The following is a 16,912-nucleotide window of genomic DNA, read 5'->3' on the forward strand; positions in this document are numbered from 1 at the left end:
TTACACCAATCTCTTTAATCTGATGCCTCAACACCAGTATTACATGTTTGTCCTATACAGGTAGTCCCCGACTTCTGACCACAATTGAGACAAACATCTGTTGCTAAGTGAGACATTTGCTAAGTGACTTTTGCCGCAGCTCACCACTTTTCTTGCTTGGTGTTAAGTGAATCACTACAGTTGGGAAATTAGTGACAGTTGTTATATGAATCTGGCTTCCCCATTGATTTTGTCAAGTGGTCACAAAAGCTGATCATGTGACCCCTGACACTGCATCATAAATACGGGTCAGCTGCCAAGTGTCTGAATTTTGATCACATGACCATGGTGATGCTGCCAGTCGTGTGAAAATTGCTCCTAAGTCACTTCCTTCAGTACCATTGTAACTTTGAATGGTCACTAAATGAACTGTTGTAAGTCGAGGACTACCTCTAGTGGCCCAGAGGATTCAACTCAGTGGAGTAAATTGGGCTGCTTCTCCTAAATTAAAGAAAACAAAGCCTAAAGATATGGTGGGAGGGGGAGGAAGAGATAAGGCCATCTTGTGGAGAAAACTTCTGTAAACATAAACGACGCTTGCAAGAAAATGCACTTACCTCAGCCAATTCTTTTGTATTCAAAATATTCAGATTTAGATTTCTTTTTCCTTCACGTCATTTGTGTAAATAAAATGCTTTTCCCAGCACCTTTTTCCATATATTAAACTACAAATCATTTTAATTACATTCAAGTAAAAAAGAGAGAAAAAGAACAAGCATTGCTTTTGGAGGGGCCATCAGAAGTGGAAAATGCTGGCCCAACAACACTGTTCAGTGCCCTCCAACCATACAGTTACACCCCACCCAATCTCTGCAGCAGATGTAGATGTCTTTAAGAAAAGGAAGTCTATGGCTTTACAGAATTCCTGTTCAGCTGGTTATATAATTTAGTCTTTTCCATAGTAAGTCAGGAAGGCCAAGAAGTATTCAATGTAATCTAAGGAAAGTTCCCATGGTTCCCTCATGTACATATCTAGGGATAGTTTTGACTGTATATAATAGATGGTTAGTTATCTCTCCAACTATCAAATTTCAGTCGCCATATACATTCTGTTCTAATTATCAATTCCTACCATTGTGTATTAACAGGAAGTAAAATGGTTGTTACAAACATAGCACTTTTGCAATCCATGCAGCTTTTAAGAAGGCTTCTACATTTTCAACTATAGATGATCCAAGTTTAAGAATAAACACCCATAAAAATTAGTATGAAATCATTCTTTTTGGTTTTGTTTGATAGGAACAAGCCAAAAGGAACCAGAAAATTCCTTTTATAAGGAAAGGAATTTTCATAAAAGGAACTAGGGAATAATAGCTTGAACCCCAATATTTTATTTGAAATCACAGCTATTTTAAGACAAATTATCTTAATAATCAAATCAGCAATTTAGTTATGTGTAATACAGATTACAATAACATCCATTAAAAACCGAGTAAAAAGATTCTTTGTTTTCTTAAATCTACATTTTTTGTACCCATTTGGGAAAGAGAATTCCCACAAAAGTTTTAATTGGTGAACTCAATGTAGAGTTCTTTCTAAACTTTAGGATTCACATTAATGCAAAAAAACCTCCCGTGTTTTAATTTTAATGTATCCTTTTTTTACATAAATTCAATCATTTGATCATAGTTAACATTTTCTTAAATATATACTGTATTTGTTTGACTTATCTATAGGATAGAAAAAGTACAATCATTTGGAAAATGCATCAGAGAATGTTTTTCCTGCTGCAAACCTAAACTCGGTTTGTTTGTTAAAAGCTGCATTTTGCTTTGAATTGCAATACTTGTTAAGTTTTCTAGTTTTAAGCAAAAATAAGAGGTCCTCTTTGATGCTCCAAAAAGTGTTGCAAATGGGAAATTTATTCCATCTTCTTTTCCACTGTGTCTTTCTGTTGCTTCATCTTCTCTTTGTAAGAATTGTACTGTGAATCAGTAGCAAAAAGTTTATCCCACCATGTGAAAGTTGAAGCGTAATTGCCAGTGCAGTTCATATGATGAAAGTCATGATAGCGAGACCCAGCATAAAAGGGCAGAAAATGTAAAGGATTCAGAGGAATATCGTAGCCACTGAAAGGAAAAAGAATGGAATGCACATTTAAATAATATGAAGCCATTTCTCACATTTCATGTACAACTTGCTCAGTGCTAAAGGTTTGAAATGGGATCCTGTATCTATTTGGAAATAATTCCCACTGGGGTTCATATACTGTATATATTCCAGAAAAAAACTATGTGTCTATTCAGACTGTCACACTTATAACTCGCCGAAAAATATAATAAAAACTTCTCAACCCTAGGAAGAGATAAGTAACGTACTATTACAAGTTTCTACATGGTGATTGTATTCCACAAACAACATACACAACTGTGATGACCCAGGGCGTGGCACAAAGGCAACTCAGTCAGATAATGAGTAGGGGTCCCTTTTATTAGCTCCAGCTGTCCCCCAATGTCCTGGTTACCTTCTGGGCAGGAGAAATTGTAAACTGTCCAGATTTGCTGAGTCAGTGGCATATAAATGTTGTGGCCAGCAGGGCTGGTGACAGACTCGGACAGTGAGGAGGTTGGGGAGGAACATGGGCCAGGCCTAGGGTCTGAGAAAGGCTGTGATGAGTGCCCTGCGTTGGAGGCAGAGACAGGGCCAGGGTCGTTTGACAGTTATCAGCTGCCTTCAGAGATGGAAATCAGTGGGGCAGAAGAACAGCTGGAGCCTATTCCCAGTGTGCGCATGCACAGAGCTGCCAGGAGAAGGGAGCAGTTAAGGAACAAGGAGTAAAAGGTTCAGGTGGATGGTGAATGCACCCCCCCCCCCCATAGGGAGTAAAAAGGAGCGGAGGGGAAGTGATGTTGCAGGAGATGATTAGTTCAATTCATTAGGGTGAAGATCTGTTCCTGACCTCGTGCCAAGTAATTGTTGCTACAGTATGGTGTTTGGAAGATATCGGCCTGGCAACTTTCCAAGCCCGATACAGATCTGTAGTTGTGAAATCTCATAATGGGAGTTGTGAAAGATCACAAGACGTTCTAAACTAAAGTCGCCTTTTGCAATTGGTTGTTTGGTCATGCCAAACCCTGGTGGTCCAGATGCTTTGGGATTGCGCCCAAGGGACCCATTACTATTGGTACTACCTTTGCTTTCTTTTGCCACAGTCCTTTAATTCTGATATCTCCAGGTACTGTCACGATCACCATTGAGCCTTTTTGTCTTTCTTACCAACAATTGTTAAGTTTGGGGAGTTATATGGCAGGTGCCCATCTGTTTGAATTCTAAAGTTCTAGAGTAATATAGCTTCTTCATTATCTATTTTTTTTCTATTTTGTGGCCCCACCAGTTCTTGCCTGCATGCAAATAGTTATTTCTTGCAGACCTTCCAATCCGCCCTTGTTGCTATTTTGTCATGCTATTACTTGTGATCAGTTTGTGCAATCTTTCTGCAGCAAACTAGGTGACCCATTGTTTCTACAGCAGAGGCAGCATTTGCTGACTGTTAGTGTCTTCTCAATTCCTGCTTTCTATGCATTGAAGACCCAATTGCTGGGGGCAATATGCTGACTCTGTAAACTGCTTAGAGGGCTGTAAAGCTCTCTGAAGCAGTATATAAATCTAAGTGCTACTGCTATTCTTCTTAAGGTTAGGTCTTCTGCAGCCAGAATTAGTGTCCCTGTTTCTTTCTTCAACTTTCCTGCTCTTAGTTATGGCCAGGTCTCTCCAATACTTAGTAAGCTTTCATGGTATACTAGCTTCAATGCATCTTCTTCACTGTTCAGATATACTTCCAATGCCCTTTATTCTTTTTCAACTGTCTTGCAACATTCTAGATCTACCTATTTTCCTTGGTATGTAGAGTCTGCCAACATTGCTGTTTGAATAAAGGGAATTATTGTCATTGTTTTTCTGGTCCTCCTATCTAAGGCTTTTAGTTCTGCTTCAGCCCAGTACGCTATTCCAGCTGTGTATCTAATAAGTGGAATCACCTAGGCATTAACTGCCTTGGTAGTATTTCCTCCACTGAGTTTGGACTTTAAGATTGTCTTCACTCTCATCGTATATTCAGTTCTAACCTTTTTCTTGACATCAAAGTGCTTGATGTTGTCAGCTTGAAGGATGCCCAAGTATTTGTAGTAATTGTCTTCCTCCAGACTCTTGATGGTATTTCCATAGAGCATCTCGATTCCTTCAGTTTTTGCTATTTTTCCCCTGTGAAGTTGGGACGTTTATCCAGTTCAAATTCCATTGCAATATCTTGGGTGTATATATGGAGAGTCTTGAGAAGCAATTCTATTTCAGATGGTGTTTTTCCATGAAGTTTGAGTTCATCTATGTAAATAGGAGAGCCTAGCGGGTGTTTTTGATGTTGGATAGCCATGACTTGATTTATTCAGTACTGTTGACAATGACAAACAGTAGTGGCAATAGTGAATCTCCTTGAAATTTCTTTGGGGAGTAACCTCTTCCAGTCTTATCACCACTGACCAGCAATTATGTCATCCATTGTGCGGCTTTACACAAAACATCTGGTGTTTGTACTAATATCTGTTATTTCTAGACACTTAATTTTTCTTGTCCTTTTCTGTTTTTATTACAAATTCTTTCATTTCAACTTATGTTTTATTCTAATCCACTTTCTTTATCCAGGCTGCATTCTTATATTTCTTTATGTACAAAATATAGCATATTTCATACCACTTTCTCCCATTGGCATCTTATTATTTATTATTTGTATCTTATGATTTATGATCTATGACTTGTCACGTTGTTGTTTATATGTGTACACAGAGAGCTCATGTACTGGAGGCAAATTCCTTGTACGTCCAAACACACTTGGCCAATAAAAAGTTCTATTTGATGTTGTCCCATAGGTACATCAAGAATTACACTGTTTCTTGGTATTGATGGGTTCACAACAGTCACTCCATAGATGAATTGTAGAAACATTTCTGATTTGACTGATAGTGGAGATTCTGCCTATAGTGTGCAATTTGAGCTTCATATTTGCCGATCTTCTTGGCTATAGCTATTACTTGATACTTTATTATTTCCAGTGTTTTTTAATCCTTCCTTGTTTCTAGATGATATCTCTTGATCAGAGATTCTTTGGTGTTCAAATTCTTCAGATTTTTTCTCTTTTCATCCGTTCAATATTCTATTCAACTAATAAAAATCTTTTTGCCCAAACAATATCTGAAGAATTTAGAAACTTGTCACGGAGAAGTTATTGACAACTTTTTCAAATAGTTATGTTTAAATAATTTTAAATTTTCTGAATCTGAATACAAAGAATCATAAACAAAAGATTACCTGTGAACATCAATGGTCTCTATCAAACGACAAACTAACCATGCATATAGCAAAATTACGTGATTACAGAAGACAATTATTCCAATGAAGAATCCAGTTCCAAGGATTATAGTTTCTAAAGGATGTACATATTCAGCTTGCATCCCAAATGGTGCCTGAAGAAAAGTATACAGAAAAGATTTGTGCACCTGTATCCATAACTGAAGAAAACATTTCATATATATGCTTCAATATGACCATATTGTTCCAGGAGATATTATTCTTCCTTCACGTGCTAACCTTGAACTCCACATTTTCAGGAAGTGTAAGACTAAACAAATTGAATACATTTCTAAATGTAAGAATATTGGCTACTGCTAATTCCAGACAGATCCTGAAAACAGTAGGTGCTATACTACTGTGAATACTGTATCATTTAAAGTAGGGCTGTCAAACTCCCAGACCATGGGCCGGAGGCATCACACACTGGCCATGCCCACGCCTGATTTAGCAAAGGGGTAAAAAGTCCCAATAAGTCATGTAATGCCACTGTGATATTGATTCCCCCAATTTAAAAACACACAAATATGATTCTATAGATCAGTAAACTTATGTATTCAGTAAAGTTTTCCTGAACATTTTAAAAAGATCGTGCTAAAGACGTTGCTTGAAACTAAATTTCTTATTATTTGAGAAACTGAAATTAGCTATTAAATAAAATTGAAAATGTACAAATATTTTACAAAAAAATATTGTCGGTTTACTGCAATGTTTAAAACTCTTCAGCTCTTGTAAACTTTCTGGCCTCATACAATAAGAACAGAAAAGAAACCATATAGATAAATAATAAACCTGCTTGTTTCTTCTCCATTTCTAAAATAATAACTAACACATGTCCATTGCATAACATTTTAAGGCTGCAATCATATACAGGAACAAGTTCCAGTGAGTTGCATGAAATATTCTTATTGGTAAGTGCATATATAGCTTAACCATGTGAACCAAAAATTTAAAAAATTACATACTAGAAATTCATGATGCATTTTGTGGATGTATTTATATATTCTCTTATGATGAAGTAGTCGATGCAGGAAATAATGCCAGGTATCATCAATCACAGCACAAACAAAACACTGAGCAAGTATCACAAACCTTTAAAAGAAAATGAGCTTTTGAGATAAATATTTGTGCAATCTATCCAATGACCCATGCTAGAAACCTGACATAACATACACAGAAATGTTAATAAAATACTTTTCTCTCTTGGAGCAACGAGCAGAGCAAAATAAATTGTTGTTTGAGAAAGACAGTATTAGTTATACATGATGTAGTTTATATTATATTTAAAGCAAACTAACTCTTCAATTTTCATCTTGAATAAATATATCCAATTATTATCTATTATATTTGAATTTGTTTTGTAGAATGAATAAATGTTAAAATGTGGTGAATATTTATAGATTAGCAGACAATTAGGAGTAACAGACACTTCCTCCATGAAACTAAATTAAGGTTTCACTCTCTTTTCATTTTTAATAAACTTGAAATTACTGAACCAAAGAGTCAAAAACATTTTTGGTCAAACTTCTAGAAATTTCTCGCAAACCCAGTCCTTTATCAGCATAATACCAATATTTTGAATGTGTGGAAATATGTATTTTTAACAAACAACTAATGAAAAATAATTGAATAGTGCTTACCATCTTGGCATCGTTTCCCAGTCAAAAGGAATATTAAAATATTCAGTGAAATAATGGGTACCCATTATGAGAGGCAGCTGAATACAAAAGTGATTGAACATAAGTGTTTTGAAACATTTCCATTGTCCTTCCCATGTTTCTGGTCTATCCTATAACAGCATCAAGTAAACAAAAAATAATTAAATTGTGCATATAGGAAACTAACTACATCTTTTCCACAGACTCTCTTCCCAACTACAATGATGCCAACATCATAATAAAACATATATCACAACATGTTCTGGACTTTTCTCCTTCGTGGCAATGCCTCATATGTGAAAAGGTTTTAGGTTATACAATTTTCTCCTTGCCCTTTACCCCAAATCCGCATTTTTTACTACAAAAAGTTAATTATTAATGTCATCTCTCTCCTAGAACTTCAACTACACCAGAATGTTGCCACAAGAAGATAACAAACCTACACAATACAACACGAGAAATGTATAGAATCCCATGAATGCCAACATGCTTCCAAATCTATCGTGTGGTTGTGGTTAGCCGGCAGCAGATGCAGACGGCTGAGGAGAATGAGGACTCAGATGAGGGGCCAGGACCATTAGGGAATGGACTGCTGCATTCAGAGATTTTGGGGCCTGGCAGCAGCGATGGGGAGATTCCCAAGGAGCCTGAGCCAAGTGTGCATGTGCGCAGGGTTGTCCGCAAGAAAGAGCAGTTGCAGCAGTACAGGCGACTTGGGAACAAGGGTGCAAGGCAATGCCTCCCCCTCAAGAAGATAAAAGCCAGCTGCGAAGAGAAGTTCTTTGTAGGAAGTATAGACGTTTTGAAACTCGAGCCTTGTGGACGTTGCAGTATCTTAAGTTGGTATTTGAAGATTCTTGTGTTGTAAAATATTTCTTATCTGTTATTCTTGGCAGCCTCACACAGTTTTGACAAGGCTTGTGCTTATCAAAGTTAGTTTGCAGCAGCCTTTTAACTGGGGATTCGTAAGAATCATTAAAAGGTTTCTGTTTCCTTTGGTTCGTGTTTGTTTTATTGGAAAAGAGTTTGAGTCAGAGCACATGTATAGCCAGGCTCTACACAAAACCACATTTGTTCTGATCCACTTAACAGAAATGCTTAACTGGTAACTATCCATAGAACCAGATGAATAGAAGAATTGGGCCAGATCAATTCCTGGGAAGCACCTAGTGAAACACAGGCATCAGAAATAGAACAGCATAACGCTATTTAGTTGCAGCTCACAGTTCAAACTACTATTAAGCTACAGCCCATACTAGACAAAGACACTGCATTATCTCAAGCACTTGGGTGGCAGGCCCATACTTGCATACAACTACCCAACCTAAACCAATTCTCCAATCAACAGAATCAGTAAAAAAAACGCTAATATGGAACCAGATCCTACAATAAACTCACGTCTGTTTTGCTCCATCATCACAAGCCACAAGAAATACACACACACACACACAATTAGTGGTGCCTCCACATCGTATTTCTCTAATGTGATTCATGCCATCATCTACCAGGAATGTCCCCTGGACAAATGGAACAAACTTCACACAAGAAATTAATAAACACACATTTGACACCAGAATTCAAAATAAGAAAAAAATTGATACGATTTCCATCATTTTGGACATTCTATCAAATTTCAAAGTGCCCATTTTGGAAAATCAGGACTTTAAGCCCACTACTGAATGAGACGTTGCTAAAATTGCATGTCATTTATTTATTTTTACCAGCACCCCTTTTAAAATTAGCTCAAGACAGCAAACATACTTTAAACTCCTTTCTCCTATTCTCTCCACAACCTGTGAGATGGTTGGGTTGAGAGAGAGTGACAGGCCCAAAGTCACTCGGATGGATGGATATATCTCTCCAAAGCTTTAGCAATCTCAGAACATCTCAACAAACACAATGTTTTTAACATCATACAACATAAATAGTAATTATCTGACTCATAAACTACATTTGCCTAAGCAATGGTCTTGCCCTCCTTACTCCCATCTCACTTCAGTTTAAATCCTACATTAGTCTGATGAAGTGAGTTGCAGATTGTAAACATTTATACATTTTAATAACAATTCTTAACTAAGTAAAGTACTACCAAACTCCTCCTAATGTTTTAGCACTATAGATTAACATGGCTCCCTTATTTCATTGTTAAAGTTCCATCTTACCTGTTGTATTTTATATTTTTTCATATAAGGTATAAACTGAAATACAAATCCAGGTAAGCATATTAAAAAAAAGAAAAATTCGTGAGCGAGAAGTGAACCCCAAACTGCAATCTGGTATTTAGTGTAATTGTCCAGCATATAGGTCCAAGCATTTTTAAACGGTTCCTGTAGTGGATTCTCAGGCAGCAAGGAGTCAATGTATTCTACAGCAAGGTAGGCGGAATGCAGTATCTCAGAACTATTGTTATTCATCATCATTCAGTTCTGGCACATCACACTGATAGTTTCTTAACGAAGTTTCTACGAATCTGTAAAATATTAAATAGAGAGAACACGATAAATGGAAAGACTTAAATAAACAGAACAATGTTTATTTATAGTTCTGTATAACAACTCTTCAATCAGCACACACTACACAAACAGGTTTGTGATTGCTAGAACTTAAATTTGCAGATAGGTATGTTTTGAGAGTGGTTTCATCTAGACTCAGCCCATGTACAAATTCCACAAGGCATGAGATTCATAACTGTCCCCTTTCTGAGCCTATGGATAGGATTTGGATTTTGACTATATCAGGTGCCTGTAAAAACACACATGTAGGAGCCAAACGGTTTTAGATGAGTAATTGTAATGGATTTTTAGATACAGGTGGATTTAATTTGATGATGGCTTCACATGAATCCATGATACGAGTAATTAGCTGCCTCATGATTCTGAGTTCATTCAGGTTTATTTCAATGTATGTAATCATTTAATAGAATAGAACAGAATAAGGAGAGAGAATCAAGAAGGAGTAGCCAACTAATAAATGAAGGACATACATGCTATGGAAATGAGGAGTAGAAAAATATTATACAAGATTACAATGGAAAATTGTATTTTCAAGAGAATATTCAAGAAGAAAAAGTTAAGCAATGTTTACAGAAAGCGAATTTACCTCAGATACCTAAAGATACTGAAACAATGCTAGAAGGGAATATAACAATGATAGAATTAACAGAAGCTTTAAAAAAACAGAATATTGAAAAAGCACCAGGTCCAGATAGCTTACCAGCAGAATTTTACAAGACTTTTCAGGAAATACTGCATCTTCATCTATTAGAAGTTATGAACGAAGTTATGTTAAAGAAAAGAATACCCAAAACCTGGACAGAAGCATATATTACACTTATATCGAAGGAGGATATGGACCTGCAGCAAGTGAAAAATTATAGACCTATATCCCTACTAAATTCAGACTATAACATTTTTGCTTCAATTTTGGCAGAAAGACTCAAAAGATACTTAAATAACTTTATCCATATTGACCAAAATGGATTCCTGCCAAAGAGACAAATAAAGGACAATGTGAGAATTATTTTGGATACTCTGGAATATTATGAGGCGCATCCCGAGAAGCAAATGGCTTTGATGTTTTTAGACCCACAAAAAGCCTTTGACAATGTGAGCTGGCAATTTGTGTTATTGCAATTGGAACAAATGGTAAAAAATTCATTCAAGCCATTGAAATGATATACAATGAACAAACGGCAAAAGTTATGGTAAATGGAGAACTAACAGAATCTATAGATATAAGAAAAGGGACAAGGCAAGGCTGTCCGCTGTCGCCTCTGCTGTTTGTGTTAAGATTGGAAGAGTTGAATAGGAACATTAGAGAAGATAAAGAAATAAAAGGAATGAAAATCCAAAAGGAAGAGTATAAATTGCAAGCTTTTGCAGATGACCTGGTATTTATATTAGAAGACCCACTGGAAACAGCACCTAAATTAATAGAAAAAAATAGAAGAATATGGAAACGTAGCAGGTTTGAAAATAAACAAAGGTAAAACAAAGATATTAACAAAGATTATGTTAGTAAGATGAAAGAAAGAGTTGTAAGAAGTTTTAGAAATACAGGTCACAAACAAGGTTAAGTATTTAGGGATATACATTACACCAAGATGTAGTACACTGAAGGAGGATAATTACACTGCTCAAAAAAAAAAAAAAAAAGGGAACACTTAAACAACACAATGTAACTCCAAGTCAATCACACTTCTGTGAAATCAAACTGTCCACTTAGGTAGCAACACTGATTGACAATCTATTTCACATGCTGTTGTGCAAATGGAATAGACAACAGGTGGAAAGCATAGGCAGTTAGCAAGACATCCCCAATAAAGGAGTGGTTCTGCAGGTGGTGACCACAGACCACTTCTCAGTTCCTACGCTTTCTGGCTGATGGTTTGGTCACTTTTGAATGCTGGCGGTGCTTTTACTCTAGTGGTAGCATGAGACGGAGTTTACAACCCACACAAGTGGCTCAGGTAGTACAGCTCATCCAGGATGGCGCATCAATGCGAGCTGTAGCAAGAAGGTTTGCTGTCTGTCAGCATAGTGTCCAGAGCATGGAAGCGCTACCAGGAGACAGGCCAGTACAGCAGGAGATGTCGAGGAGGCCATAGGAGGGCAACGACCCAGCATCAGGTGCGCTACCTCCACCTTTGTGCAAGGAGGGACAGGAGGAGCACTGCCAGAGCCCTGCAAAATGACCTCCAGCGGGCCACAAATGAGCATGTGGCTACTCAAACGGTCAGAAATAGACTCCATGCGGGTGGTATGAGGGTCCGACGTCCACAGGTGGGGGTTGTGCTTACAACCCAACACCGTGCAGGATGTTTGGCATTTGCCAGAGAACACCAAGATTGGCAAATTTGCCACTGGCGCCCTGTGCTCTTCACAGATGAAAGCAGGTTCACACTGACCACATGTGGCAGATGTGACAGGGTCTGGAGATGCCGTGGAGAACGTTATGCTGCCTGCAACATCCTCCAGCATGACCGGTTTGGCAGTGGGTCAGTAATGGTGTGGGGTGGCATTTCTTTAGGGGGCCGCACAGCCCTTCAGGTGTTCGCCAGAGGTAGCATGACTGTCATTAGGTACCGAGATGAGATCCTCAGACCCCTTGTGAGACCATATGCTGGTGCGGTTGGCCCTGGGTTCCTCCTAATGCAAGACAACGCTAGACCTCATGTGGCTGGAGTGTGTCAGCAGTTCCTGCAAGACGAAGGCACTGATGCTATGGACTGGCCCACCCGTTCCCCAGACCTGAATCCAATTGAGCACATCTGGGACATCATGTCTCGCTCCATCCCCCAACGCCACATTGCACCACAGACTGTCCAGGAGTTGGGGGATGCTTTAGTCCAGGTGTGGGAGGAGATCCCTCAGGAGACCATCCACCACCTCATCAGGAGCATGCCCAGGCATTGTAGGGAGGTCATACAGGCATTTGGAGGCCACACACACTACTGAGCCTCATTTTGACTTGTTTTAAGGACATTACATCAAAGTTGGATCAGCCTGTAGTGTTTTTTTCCACTTTAATTTTGAGTGTAATTCCAAATCCAGACCTCCATGGGTTGCTAAATTTGATTCCCATTGATAATTTTTGTGTGATTTTGTTATCAGCACATTCAACTATGTAATGAACAAAATATTTCATAAGAATATTTCATTCATTCAGATCTAGGATGTCTTATTTTTGTGTTCCCTTTATTTTTTTGAGCAGTGTATCTTAAACTTACACAGCAGATTGCGACTGACTTGACAAAATGGAGAAACTTACAATTATCATTGATTGGGAGAATATTTACTATTAAGATGAATGTATTGCCTAGAATTTTATATTTATTCCAGACAATTCCAATCCAACTAGGGAGTTTTTTGAAGATTTAAATAGAATTGTGTTGAAATATATATGGCAGAGCAAAAAAGCAAGAATAAAATTAAAATTGTTACAAGATGCAAGAATAAGAGGAAGGTTTGCCTTGCCTAACTGGGAGTTGTATTACCAAGCAACAAATTTGATGTGGGTAAAGGAATGGATAATATTAAGGAACAATAGACTATTGACCTTAGAAGGGCATGGCTTGCTGTTGGGATGGCATGCCTTCCTTTGGTATAAGGGAACTAAAATAGAGGTATTTTAGAAGACATTATATTCGAGAGGCATTGTTTTTGAATTGGAAGATGATAAAAAGACAATACTATTTAAAAATTCCATTATGGATATCCACCATTGAAGCTTTTTCTTATCCAATAATATATAAAAAGGTACAAACAGCTAGATATGGTGAGATATTGAATGAAAAGAGTGAACTTAAATCTTTGCAAGTGTTGGAAGAAGGTGTACAAGGTGTAAAAATGAACTGGTTTTCATATTTGCAAATACAATCCAGATTTGATAAAGATGTTAAAGCAGAAGGTATTTATGATAAGTTGACTGATTTGGATAAAATTTTGATGGGTACTGATGAAAAGGTAATTAAAAAACTTTATGGACACTTACTAGAATTTAAATTGGAGGAGGAACAAGTTAAAGAAATGATAATTGCTTGGGGGAAAATTTTTGGATATGGGATTGATTTAGAAAAATGGCAAAAATTGTGGTCTCAAAATTATAAAATGACAATGTCAGCTGCATGTAAAGAAAATCTGTATAAGATGTTTTACAGGTGGCATCTTCCCCCAACGAGACTTGCGAGAGTGTTCAAGAACAAATCGGATAAATGTTGGAAATGTCATCAGATACCTCGTTCATATTACCATATGTGGTGGACATGCTCAGACGCAAAGAAATATTGGACTAAAATCCACACATAGTTGGAAAAAATGATAAAACATATAGACTTTAAACCAGATATCTTTTTATTGGGGATTATACCGGAAATATACAACAAAGAGTTGAAATATTTGATTGTAAATGTATTAATAGTGGCTAGGATTGTATTTGCTAAGAATTGGAAAAATGATAAAATATCTATGCAGGAGGAAGTTATTAAGAAAATTATGGACTGTGCTGAAATGAGTAAATTGACATTTGAAATTAGAGAACAAGAAGATGAATGATTTTATGTGATATGGGATTTGTTTTATCAATGGTTGGACAAAAAGACATGGTAATATAATAGACTAGATAATTCTGTGATAGAAATTTAATAGATTGATATAAAACATAATATAGACATATATAACCACTGGTTGAAAGTATAATATAAATTTTAAGATAAAACTTGGAACCTCTCATATAAAATGATGGAATCAATAGTTTAGTTCTGGATAACTAATAACTGATAAATATATTAGCACATGTTAGTTTGACAATGTGAAAACTGATATAAACTGTGAGTAAATGACTACAAAAGGATAGCACAAAAGATTTGTAACCAATTGACACACTGTATGTATATAAAATGGAAGATGATTTTTTGTTTTTATGTTTTGTATGTGTATGTTTTTAAAAATAATTTTTTTTTAAAAAAAGAATAGAATAGAATAGAATAGAATACTTTATTGGCCAAGTGTGATTGGACACACAAGGAATTTGTCTTGGTGTAAATACTCTCAGTATTTAATATAGCCACCAGTAAAGGCATTTTGCATGAAATAATGTGGTGTAGCTGACTTATTCTACCCCTTGCTTTCCAGAAGTGATGCAATTCTAATTGCTACTTAAAAAGAACATCAGGATCAGGAACATCAGAAGTTATGTATTATACTAAGTGTTATAAAATTAGGGGAAAGATATAAAGGCGTCATACTCCAATCAGTGATTACAGGAGAAATTTTGTTTAATGAGAAAAGATAATAGACAGCTGGAAACAGGACAGACAAAGAATATAAGTATAATGATCTGAATTGAGATGAAATAAATAAAATAAAGTTAAAAGAGAGGAGAAGCTATATAGAAAATGCAGAATGGTAATAAGATATGGAATGGTATATAAAATGAGCATGAATTTGAATTTGTGTCTGTACGAAAAGATGTAACCCGGGATCAAGCTGCTTTCAAATAAGATGTTTTATGTTTTTATGTTTTGTTTGTTTATGTTTGTTTTTAAAAATCAGTAAAATTTAAAAAAAGAACATCAGGATCAGGAACATCGCAATATTTGATCACGAATGGAAAACACAGATTTTAATCTCCACTAAACAATTTTAAGCCATTCACTAACATTGACCTGCACTGGACATTTGTGACAATATGGGGGTGGGTGGGGGATATCTTGCCTTGAGTGCCTTAGAGAAAAGTCCAGGACCAAGTTAACCTTATTCAGACGTTTCCTTTATTTTGCCACAACAGGCAACCATTACGAGTAAATCCTATCACCTGTTGGGAAAGTACTTTCCAATGACCACCTCATCTGCACGAAAGAAATCTCCCCTCCCCTGTTTTGTTTCTGATGGAGATGCATTTAGAAATAGGAAAGCGCAAGAAACGACAATGCACTGCAGCTAAATGCAACACACACACACACACACATCAATAAAAGGGTGTTAAACACAAACATGCGGGGTGGGGGCAACTGTCATACTTTCGGGATGTTTGACATGCTAACATCCCGAAAGGCGATGAATTCACTTGGAAAGTGCCTCTTTCCTGCATTTCCATCCTCCGTCTGGCGAGAGCCGCTAAATTACTTTGCAAAACCGCGGAATCACACCCGCTAAAGCGATGCCGCCTCTCGGCCACTTACCAGGCGGATCCCAGCTCTCTCCGCGGAGCTCCGGGCAGGGAAGAAGAGCCACGACCCGTCCTCAGCGGCAGCTCTAAAGGTAGGAGCTCCCCTGGCTGCGCTTGCTCTGATTGGCTAAAGCGCGGGGTGCCGTCCCGATCAGGGGTGCGCTCGCTCGACCAGACAGGTAGGGCGCGGATTCCCATTGGAGGAAGGAATGGAGTGAGGATGGGTAGATTTGTGGCGGCAGCCTATAGGGAGCGTCGCTTCACTCTTGAGCATAAGGCGGGACGCTGTAGGAAGGGTGGCTACCATGGAAACCTCAAGCGGTTCCTTACTAAGTCTTGTTTTGTTTAAAGGAAGGTGATATTTGATAGAAGCGGTTGAGGAACGCGGCCTTTCAAGCCTGTCCTGCGACCTTCCCTTTTATGGACGCTGAGAGCATTTGCACCAAGACAATATTCCTTGTTTCTCCAATCACACTGGGCCAATAAAGCATTCTATTCTATCCTCGCATAGATACATTCAATACAATAAAATGCATAGCTTAAACTACCCGAGCAAAAGAAACGTTTTCCTTTTCTACACACACACACACAAACGAGGCCAAATTCGTGTTTTTAGAAATCCCAATCTGGGCTGCAAAAACGGGCACTGAAGACACACAATTCTTCCAGTCCAGAGGTGGCCAAATAAGTTTATGGAGTCTTTACTGGCCAAGCTCCAACCTTTTTCCTACTTGAAGTGTGCTTTGTTCAACTAGTTCTTCTTGTGTCATCTTTCCAAGGATAGTTTTATGGCGTGTTAAGGCTCATCGCTTACTTGTTTCATCACCATCGGTTTTGATTGACTAGTTACTTAACACTTGATTTGATTTGTCAATCGCTTACAAGATAATAGGTATAAGTATAAACATGACTAAGAATACAGGAAATGCGTACAAATAAATGGAGACAATAGGACAGGGACGGGAGGCACGATGGTGCACTTATGCTCGCCCCTTAACTTCTTTACTTTACTTTTACTTTACTTCTCAGAATGTAAACCTGAAACTTTGTACCATTTTAAAAGCAAGCAGTTATTCCTTTAATTGAAGAGTGCCTCTTTCCCAAAATCCATTCACTATCTGGAGTACAGTGCTTCAGTGTAGTCCAAAGCTTCAAATATCGTAGTACCAAATCATGCACTAGAAATAAAATCAATCTATTATATTAAC

At 37.5% G+C, this 16,912-nt stretch overlaps 1 protein-coding gene across 2 annotated transcripts; it reads right to left on the bottom strand.

Annotated features, from left to right (window-relative positions):
* Positions 1-636: 636 nt before the first annotated feature.
* Positions 637-15,846, bottom strand: MSMO1 (methylsterol monooxygenase 1). Of its 2 annotated transcripts, none has more exons than XM_087936663.1 (6): positions 15,718-15,846; positions 9,200-9,507; positions 7,020-7,168; positions 6,345-6,471; positions 5,341-5,495; positions 637-2,108 (listed from the first exon to the last, which is right to left on the bottom strand). In XM_087936663.1, exons 2-6 carry the CDS (start codon positions 9,455-9,457, stop codon positions 1,901-1,903), a joined length of 897 nt encoding a protein of 298 aa, XP_087792789.1. In that variant the 5' UTR covers positions 9,458-9,507; positions 15,718-15,846; the 3' UTR covers positions 637-1,900. The 2 variants fall into 2 exon arrangements, with proteins under 2 accessions (XP_087792789.1, XP_087792788.1); XM_087936662.1 differs by lacking the exon at positions 15,718-15,846 and adding an exon at positions 10,251-10,294.
* Positions 15,847-16,912: the final 1,066 nt, after the last annotated feature.

The sequence above is a fragment of the Pseudonaja textilis genome, chromosome 6 (assembly GCF_049901715.1).
Source record: "Pseudonaja textilis isolate UNSWEBS1 chromosome 6, rPseTex1.2, whole genome shotgun sequence".
Lineage (NCBI taxonomy): Eukaryota > Metazoa > Chordata > Lepidosauria > Squamata > Elapidae > Pseudonaja > Pseudonaja textilis.